Here is a 10,365-nt window from a genome sequence, read left to right on the forward strand (position 1 = left end):
AGGTGTGCATGGGAATGTATTTCTCTGTGTGCATGCATGATGTGTGTGTGTTTGGCACACATTCCTTAACTTGTTAATGCACTTGGCACACATCCTTACATAAGACCATTCCGATCCAGGCTAGTGATCCACAGCCGGGACTTCCTTCCTCCCAGCTGGGTCCACACCAATGTCCTCAAAGGACCTCAATATGTATTCAGGAACCATCGTCCGTATTCCTTTATTTGGAAAATCAATTCAATTGAATGCAGGTTAACCTCATCATTTATGTTCTATTTTAAAAACGTACTATCGTACTATTAGTTTAAGATAAGATAAGATATGCTTTATTCATCTCAGCAGAGAAATTCATTTTGTGACTTAAAAAAACGCCACTGCTCTTATCAATGCTTAGATTTGGTTTTTTTTACTCTCAATTTTACTTTCACTTTTGTTCTTGGTGTGGAGACGACCCTTGCCCTGACGGTTTCATTGACATTATACTGCACATCTGATTGTAATAAATGCAAGCCATCGTTCACAGGTTAAGCATCTGACCGGATGTGACAGTCAATAGTTGACTTCAGGCATACTATCGCATACAGCATTATTTAGTGCCCCCCTTTATTGTGGTCGTGTGTGAGATTATATAAATGGGGACAATGTGCATAGGGCATAGTGTGTGTGTGTGTGTGTGTGTGTGTGTGTGTGTGTGTGTGTGTGTGTGTGTGTGTGTGTGTGTGTGTGTGTGTGTGTGTGTACGTGTCTGTGGGTGTGTATGGGTGTGTTTGATTGTGTAGGTTTGTTGGGGGGTGAGAGGAACATATTACCTTGTGTGTGATAGTGTGTGTTTGCTTGTGTTGGTTTGCTTACTGTGTGTGTGTGTGTGTGTGTGTGTGTGTGTGTGTGTGTTTGTTTGTGTGTGCGTGTTTGTGTGTGTGTGTGTTTGTGTGTGCGTGTTTGTGTGTGTGTGTGGTTTGCGTATGTGCGTTTCTCTGTTGGACTCTATTTGTGTGGTGTTGGGCGTGTGAGCAGAATGAATAAAGGGGAGTGTTGGAAAGAGAGAGGGTGCGGGGAGGATATTGTGCCACCACCTGCTCTGCCTCTGACTCCCCCACCCCCTTCCTACATCACCTCAATTTGACCAGACACATTGTCATGTTCTACTGGCATAACCCATAGTCTACTCCACTAGTGTCTTTCTAATTTTTTAACTACCAAACCCGGTTAACTCGAAAGTTAAATTTCTTTTTTTTCTTTTTTTCTATAAGATCCCACATTTTACTTTTTGTATATTGAGTACTTGTGTAATACCTGATGTATATATATTTTGTATTTAACATTTTGACTACTTTATTGTTCATCTGCTTTGGCAATCTAAATGTTTATTTCTTATGCCAATAAAGCCTTATTGAATTTGAGAGAGAGAGAGAGAGAGAGAGAGAGAAAGAGATCGAGAGAGAGAAGAGAGAGAGAGAGAGAGAGAGAGAGAGAGAGAGAGAGAGAGAGAGAGAGGGAGAGAGAGCGAGAGAGAGCGAGAGCGCGAGAGAGAGAGAGAGAGATGTCAGACTGGGAGTGCATTTGTCCGCCACACGGGGGCAGTAGAGGATTTCTGTCTCGCCAAACCATTTTATGCTTGAAGAGCGAAGATAACACTGAGTTAGTCTTGTTAAACAATTTAAGGTAGTCACGACGCGACTACCTTAACTACCTTAAAGAGGTTTTAACTATAGCTGAAATTAATTAAAATAAAAGTGCAACCTCAAGTGACCGATGAACCCCTTGGCTCACAAATGAAAGTTATCCTCAGATTAAAAGTCTGTTTGCTTAATAAAGGCGTAGCTTCTTTCATTATAACAACTATATAACCACTCCTTAATTGGCAAAGCTGAGTTGAACATGGAAGATGTTCAACCGTATGACCTCATAACAACCACCTATCAAGCAATTATGAACCACAGTGAAACAAAAGACAGAATATTTTAAGTTAATTGACCTTTTATTTTTTTATGTGCATGTGCGTGTGTGTGTGAGATGTGTGTGTGTGTGTGTGTGTGTGTGTGTGTGTGTGTGTGTGTGTGTGTGTGTGTGTGTGGTCCCAACCTAAAATGCAATATTTTGAGTAACTCTTAATTTGTAGGATATAAGGCTTTCCAGAAAAAGAAAAAAAAAACACTGGCAAAGACAATTGCCAAACATCGAATTCAAACTATTTTAACATAAAAAGAAGAATGATGCCTTGATGGACTTTTCAGCAACGAGATGTTCCCCCCCTTCTCAGCGGCGCCCGAAGGCATTGACCACAGCCGTGATCAGGACCACGAACTCGTCGAAGTCCACCTCGCAGTCGTTGTTGTGGTCCAGCGCCTTCATCAGCTTGTCAAGCGCTTCCGGGTCTTTGGGATTCTGGGAGGAGGAGTTCAACAACACTTTTTTAGACAGTGTCACCAACAGCAAAGTCAAAACTTCCAACTTCCCTCTATTTTTCCGACTCCAATTTTTATTTTCTTCCATCCCATCACGTGTAACGTGCCTGGGGATATTGGAAAGGTGCTATATGCATCGAAGGCAGGATTTATAGTTTTTATTATTTATACGAATCTTCGTCTTCGGCAATGTAGCGCAGAACAAAATAGTAGGGAACGCAGTTGGCTGCGGCAAATCCAGTTTGTACATTTAACACTTATTTTATAATAAATTGCATTTTTCTTTCTTTTTGTGAGACACATAAGTCGGACAAACATAAATTATTACGAAATTTTTGGTTAGATTAGGCGCGACCCAAAAATAACGTCATCCCAGCCCTTGGCACTGTTCAAACGGCGACTATTACCGCCATGGGCCGTCAGTGGGAAGTCCATGAGCTACATGGATGGCATCTCACAGAGACTTTTTAATCCTTAAAAATAGCTTTAAAATAAATACAAAGAGAAACAAGTAGAGGGTAAGAGAGGGGAAAAGACGAAGAAATAGGCCTACCTCAAGCTGTCCCGGGAACAACTCATGCAGCAAGGCCTTCAGCTCTCCCTTGTTCATGCTGTCCTTTTTGCCGCTTTTGCCGGCGTGCTTCAGGAACAGCTCCTTGAGGCCTTTGGGGGCTAAGTCGAAGTTGGATGAGCTCATGATGGACGACAAGTACGTGGACGAAGAGACTCGGAGAAGCAGAGCAGAAGACGACGTCCGTGGCGGTGAGACAAAGTCGGCTGATCTCCAGCCTTTTATATCAACGGCCTCTCGCTCCCCAAAACAAAAAGGTTGGTAAACCAGTTTATTTTTTTCCCCCGCCTTCTATAGCAATGGCTTTCCGCTCCCCAAAACAAACAGGTTGGTAAATCAGTTGAGTTATTTTCATAAGGCTGCGATTGTTCCCCAGACGTGGTCAAAGCCCATATCCGTGGGTCTGCTGATGCCCGGGTGTTTACTTTGTGGGAGGCTCAGGGGCTTTCCTCCCTAGCGGACCACGCCTAATGTACACACTGATATCAATTATGCCTTTTAATTTTGTTTTGTTTGCGTTGGTGTTTGCTCAAGAGCGGCGCGCCATGGTGTGCAGCCACAGACACACAGTCTTATGGTAGCTCATATGAATGCAACATCTCTCACTGGTGGTGTTTAAATACTGCATAATGCTATAATTATTGTTTTGTCCTTGTTAGTTCTGAGGTAACAGAAATATGAATCATCATTTTTCTTCTTCTTCCTCTTCACGTGCTACCCTTATCTTATCAACCCTTTAGTCATTTAGCAGATTGCTTTATCCAAAGTGACTTAGTGTGATAATTGATTCAGATGCGGATCATGAAGGAGCAGGCAGGGGTTAGGGGGCATCCTGCTTCAGGAAGCTTACATGTTAGGCTGCAGACATTTGGGTGTCTGCAGACAATCGGTTGGGAGTCAAGCACCCTAGCCGATAGTAGAATATCTTGCTCCTGATACAGCGAACTGAATTTAACTAAACTGAAGTGTACTATTGTTTATAAACGATGACATCATCATCTGGCTGATTTCCCACAACGTTAAGCCCAAAGTTCAACTGCCAATATAAGCTGTTGTCTCGGGTCTTTTGAATCTTCTGATGTGTTTTTTCTTTCACAGAAATACATGTTTAACCTCTAAAACCATGGTTTTAAACCAACACTAAAAAATATCCATTTCAGTCGTCTTTTTTTCACTGCATTTTGTTCCTCAAGATAAAGTTAGCGGAATTCAACTTATATCTCACAATATTGAATTAGGGAGGGGGAAAACGCTGTTGATCCAACCGTGGGTGGTTTTTATCCTTTAAACGGTCACTAATTCATTTAATGGAACAAACGCGTTTGACTAGCTGTCTGTGAGAACCAACTCAACCAGCTCCTGAACCACAGGTTACACTAGACAGCAAGGTGTGAAAGCACACACGCAAACACCTACGTCAGAACTTTTTCTCAAAATCCTTTAAGAGCTTTCTTATCGCAGAACCAACTTAATGTCGGTTTATTTTTACACATTGCAAGCCGAAAAATCTGAATTGAAAATCACTAAGTCTATGTATTGAAAGTCAACAAATGTATAGGTTTAAAGTCCCAAGTAGACATTAAAAGTTAGGTATTAAACATTTTTAACATAATTGCAGACAAATACATACAATGAAAGTCAGAGTCTATATATATTTGGAAAGTCACAAGTCTATAGGTTGAGTCATGAGCCTTGCTGTGTATATTTAAATTAATTGTTATTCATATTTGCATTATTACGAAACACGTTTGGATTAAGCGGTGGGTTAAATTTGTACTTGACCAATCTGCTCTTCACATCTCCAGGCGTGTCTCAATGGATGCATGTACGAATTCTTTGAACTACTGCCCTTTTAAAAGAAAAGCCAGTCATCCACTAAAGTAAGTCTAGAGGCTGACATTCGATGATAACGGCCGTTACAGACGAGTTCTTCACTTCCTGTCCCTGACCTCTATAGAGCCTCTTCCTAACTGTGACGGGGTGCATAGCTACCGTCACGGTAGCGATACGCTACATACAGGAGACTGAGTGTGGGTTTGTCTTGTTTGTTTATGTATTCTGTTACCTTCATACTGTTTTAAAATCATTCATCAAACATGTCATTTATCATATGCACTACGACAGTTTAATACAATCTTGCAAGTACCATCATTACAACTTTCTGTTTCTTTCTGCTTGTTTCCATTTACCGTTAACGTCACCTGTTTTGTCGTAATAACCACTCGTCTTATGTTTATATGAGGGTTGGAGCACCGCGTCACCAGGGTTTATATCTATGTGAAATCTTCCGGGTAAACCAGAAGTGACCCCGAGTTATTATTTTTATTTTATTGCTGTCTTTTTACATTTTGGCTATGCCAAAATATAGCAATGGTAAACAGTTTAAAAGGTTAATTGTTTCTCGCTAGTGGAGGATAGAACGGAAGCTGTTTTAAAGCTGTTGTGTAACTGCGCTGGTAAACACCCCTGACGCAACGGGAAAATTGGTATGCACCAATTAGCAGTGGGGGTTAGGCCTACTTAGGCCGACGTTCAACAGTGGTTCGGGGAAGCTGATAGAGAGAGGACTTATGCCTGTATATTGCTCTCCTATGTTGGACTTGTTTAAAGGTCCGGTTTCCTGAAATTTTGAATTATGTTTTTTTTTTGTGACTCTCAAGCCTATTTGATATGCTGAGTCAACCTTTTGTATATATATAGATTTTTTTTTATGTTTTTGTTTTTTTGTTAATTTTTGTTCTATTTTTTTATCGCCTTAAGGGCCTTAAATTGGGATAAATAAATCATCCCATCCTATCCATCACTCCTCGTCTGCTCCTGAGTGTTTTTGTCATCTAGTTCAAGTCGCTCCAACACATCTACCCTTGACAATTTGGTGGCAGTGGTTTTCGGGTACCAGTAGTCACGAGCGGCACTCAGTGAGGCAAGATGGAGGACAAAGGCAGAGGTACGGCACCCCCTGGAGATGGCTCAGCGATGGGGACCAGGCCAAAAGCAGCGACGTCCAAGCCTCCCACTCCAGTGGTAGAAGACCGGACGGATCGCCTTGAGAGGATCGTGAAGTCGATGGTGGAGTATCAGAGGCGGCAACATGACCAGGCGGAGGAGGAGTCCTTTCGTCAGGAACAGAGATGGAAAGCCATGGAGCATCAGTTCCAGCTGCTTCAGAGGTTGGCGAGAGAGCCGGCGACGACGCAGGCAACAGGGCAGTCACTTGCCGATCCGCAGCACGTGCACCCGCCCAGCTCCCGCCCTTCTACAGCCTCGGATCCACTCTCCAACATGCCCTTTCTGGACATACCAACTCCTCTCCCACGTCCAGGGCAACAACTAACGCCCGGGATGCACAGTTCACGCAACTCCACTTCTCTTGGCCTTGCCACCTCTCCAAACCTCCATAGGGGCTGGAGACCCCCTAAGATGGCTCCTTTTGAAGAGCATGAAGATATTGAACATTACCTGACCACCTTTGAAAGACTCGCGACAGCGTGTCAGTGGCCCCTGGAGACTTGGGTATTGTACCTCGTGCCCTTGTTGAAAGGTAAAGCCAGAACTGCCTATGTGGCAATGACTTTTGATGACAGCCAGGATTATGTAAAAGTAAAGCAGGCCATTTTGGATAAGTTCAACATTAAAGCAGAGACTTACCGCCAACGTTTCCGTTCGAAGACCATTCTGGAGGATGAGACGGCGAAGGAGTTGCAGGCTCGGCTGAAGGACTTGTTCGGAAAATGGATTGCGCCTGAGACACTGACCAAGGACCAGATTTGCGACCAGATGGTGCTGGAACAGTTCCTGGGCATGCTGAACACCGACCTACAGGTGTGGGTGAGAGAACACACCCCGCGCTCATCAGCTGAAGCAGCAGACCTGGTGGAAACCTTTGTGACTGCCAGGCCTTCCAGAAGGAAGTACTTCCTGGGCCCACCACAACATGACTGGAGAAGACCATACCAAGCCGCCCAGCAAGAGCCGGAAAATACATCTACTGGTAAGCCTGCGGGTGATAGTGGTCGTGGGGTTAAGCTCTCCTACAGCCCCAATAGCCCCAGTGTTAGCTCCACTCCAGCTAGAACACCTAGAGGCATTATTTGTCATGGTTGTGGTCAACAAGGTCACATTAGGCCCAATTGTACAGCAAAGAAAATGTCTGATTCTAGACTGTGTTATCTACCTGGTCCTAGCAAGCACACGCATGGGACCTCCGCTGACGTGATTGTCCCAGTGAAAGTGAAGGGAAAGACCCTTCAAGCTTTAGTTGATTCAGGAAGCAGTCAGTCTTTTATCCTCAAGTCTTGTTTAGGGTCTGATTTCCAACCCCGGGGCAAAATTAAAGTCTGCTGCATCCACGGTGACGAGTCGGAGCACCAGACCAGCGAGGTTCTCTGTGAGATTAGTGGCCAAAAGTATCTGTTAACCATGGGGGTTCTAGATAAAGGTCCATATCCCGTGATCCTGGGCCAGGATGTGCCAGTGCTGGTGGACCTATTGCAGACTGTGAACACAGTGAAGGCATATGTGACAACTAGAGCTCAGACTAGAGAGAAAGCAAATGATTTGTGGTCTGAGTTACCATATGACTGTTGCCCTGGTGGCAAAGTTAAGAAGTCCAAGGCAGAGAGACGCAGAGAAAAAGTGACAGGTACCTCAGTGCAGGAAAGTATGCCCTCCCCACCACTAGAGCACAATAAAGTGTTGGTAGAAGATTTTGCAAAGCTGCAACTAGAGGATCCTACACTTAGTTCCTGTTTCTCCGCTGTCAAAAACCCGGATGAGGCTAGGGAAGCATTGGAAGAGGGTAATACATGTTTCGTCAAGAATAATGAGAAGCTTTACAGGGTGGCTGTAGACACCGAGCAGTTGGTAGTTCCGGAAGTTCTCCGGGCCAAAGTTCTACATCTGGGTCATAGTATTCCTTGGGCAGGCCATCTAGGTATGGAAAAGACAGAGAACAGGATCCTGAACCGATTTTACTGGCCAGGGTTCCATAAGGATATTGCTGAATACTGCAGGTCTTGTCCAGAATGCCAACTGTCAGCTCGCTCCAGGAGAGGGTTAAAAGTTCCCCTGATTAGCCTTCCCATTATTGACGTTCCATTCAGTCGCATTGCCATGGATGTGGTAGGTCCCCTGGAGAGAAGTAGGGCAGGTCACCGCTACATTCTAGTCATCTGCGACTATGCAACACGGTACCCAGAGGCATTCCCCCTCAGAAACACCAAAGCTAGACAAGTTGCGAACTGTTTGATCCAGCTTTTCTCCCGGGTGGGGGTCCCGAAAGAGATCCTAACAGATCAGGGTAGTAACTTTACCAGCAAGTCACTGAGACAGGTATACTCCCTGTTAGGTATCCGGGGCATCAAAACCACACCCTATCACCCGCAGACTGACGGCTTGGTCGAGAGGTTTAACCAGACCTTGAAGTCGATGCTGCGGAAGTTTGTGTCTGAGTCAGGAACTGACTGGGATCAGTGGCTCCCATATCTGCTATTCTCCTACAGAGAAGTACCGCAGGCATCCACCGGGTTCTCCCCCTTCGAGCTCCTGTATGGACGGGAGGTGAGAGGCCCGCTTGACATTCTCCGTGAGAGCTGGGAGGGGGACGCCTCTCATCAGCCAAACAATCTGGCGGGCTATGTCATCAAGATGTGGGAGAAGCTGGACCAGCTGAGCTCCATGGCACACGAACAACTGGCCAAGGCCCAGACACGGCAGAAGACATGGTACGACCGGACAGCACGTAGCCGCACCTTTATTTCCGGACAGAAGGTGTTGCTGTTGTTGCCGTCAACCGAGAGCAGTCTGCTGGCGAAGTGGCAAGGTCCGTTCGAGGTGCTTCGCCGAGTTGGTGAGGTGACCTATGAAATTGCCACGCCAGGCAGACGCCGCTCGAAACATACTTTCCATGTCAATCTGCTGAAAGAATGGAGAGACCGACCATCGTCTGACATCCAGGACCAATTGTGGGCACGGACTGTGGAAGAGGAAGAGGAGCCATCAGAGCAGTACTTTCCTACTGCAGGCAGTGAATCGACCTACCCCTCCGTCACCCATCTGACACCTGATCAGCAGGAGGACCTGATGAACATCATTCCCCGAGGCCTGTTCAGAGCCCTGCCAGGACGAACCGATGTCATTACCCATGACATCCGCCTGACAGCTCCAGGTCCCATCCGGCAGACCAACACCAGGGTTCCGGCGCGACTGATCCCCGCGCTAAAACAGGAAGTAAAGGTGATGCTGGAAATGGGGGTGATCGAGCCGTCACACAGCGAATGGTGCAGTCCCGTGGTCCTTGTGCCCAAAAAGGACGGGGAGCTCCGCTTCTGTGTCGACTACTCTAAGCTGAATAGCATCTCTGCATTTGACCCGTATCCCATGCCCCGTGTGGACGAGTTGGTGGAGCGTCTGGGGAAGGCTGAGTTCCTCAGCACCCTCGACCTGTGTAAGGGGTACTGGCAGGTACCACTCTCCCCCCAAGCACAGGAGCTTTCAGCCTTCAGAGCTCCATCCGGCCTATTCCAGTTCCGGGTCATGCCTTTTGGCCTACACGGCGCAGCAGCGAGCTTCCAGCGCATGATGGACGAGGTGCTTAACGGCGCTGAAGAATACGCTGCGGCGTACATCGACGACGTGGTCATCCACAGCAGTTCCTGGGAGGCCCACCTTCAACACCTGAGAGACATCTTCCAGCGGATCCATCGGGCCGGGCTGGTAGTCAACGCCAGTAAATGCCAGCTGGCCCGATCCGAAGTGTGCTACCTGGGCTATGTCCTGGGTGGTGGCACCATCCGTCCTCAGGTCAGCAAGGTGGAGGCCATCCACGGCTGCCAACCGCCTACAACCAAAAAGGGGGTGAGATCCTTCTTGGGGCTGGTTGGCTGGTATAGGCGTTTCATCCCCAACTTCTCCAGCCGAGCTGCGTGTTTGACTGACCTCACTCGGAAAACCAGTCCCAACAAGGTGGTCTGGACTCCCGAGTGTGAGGTCGCTTTCCGGGACCTGCAGGAGCGCATGTGCTCTGAGCCGGTGCTGCAGAGCCCTGACTTTTCCTTGCCCTTCACAGTGCAGACGGACGCTTCAGGCCTAGGCCTAGGGGCTGTGTTGCTGCAAGGTGACGGGGAGAACAAGATGCCCGTACAGTATGTGAGCCGCAAGCTTTTCCCTCGCGAGACTCGATACTCCACCATTGAGAAGGAGGGTCTCGCCATTAAATGGGCCCTTGATACTCTTAAGTACTATTTAGTGGGGAAAGAGTTTGTCCTAGAGACAGACCACAGGCCCTTGCAGTGGCTGCATCGCATGCGGGACTCTAACTCCAGGATTACTCGCTGGCACCTGTCTTTGCAGCCCTACAAATTCACAGTGAAGTACAGGGCTGGTAAAGAC

General features: G+C 46.7%; 1 protein-coding gene across 1 annotated transcript; it reads right to left on the bottom strand.

The window, feature by feature from the left end:
• Positions 1–1,982: 1,982 nt before the first annotated feature.
• Positions 1,983–3,359, bottom strand: LOC307091405 (protein S100-P-like). The gene is made up of 2 exons (XM_079758372.1): positions 2,959–3,359; positions 1,983–2,385 (listed from the first exon to the last, which is right to left on the bottom strand). Exons 1-2 carry the CDS (start codon positions 3,100–3,102, stop codon positions 2,257–2,259), a joined length of 273 nt encoding a protein of 90 aa, XP_079614498.1. The 5' UTR covers positions 3,103–3,359; the 3' UTR covers positions 1,983–2,256.
• Between the last annotated feature and the right edge of the window lie 7,006 nt (positions 3,360–10,365).

This window comes from Pollachius pollachius, assembly GCF_949987615.1.
Source record: "Pollachius pollachius genome assembly, chromosome: 20".
Lineage (NCBI taxonomy): Eukaryota > Metazoa > Chordata > Actinopteri > Gadiformes > Gadidae > Pollachius > Pollachius pollachius.

What these genes read in the sequence shown, in the direction of transcription:
- LOC307091405 (XM_079758372.1), bottom strand. Translation starts at nt 3,102, where the DNA reads ATGAGCTCATCCAACTTCGACTTAGCCCCCAAAGGCCTCAAGGAGCTG. An exon ending in TGTTCCCGGGACAGCTTGAG is followed by an intron (nt 2,386 to 2,958) that starts GTAGGCCTATTT and finishes TCCTCCTCCCAG; the next exon opens with AATCCCAAAGACCCGGAAGC.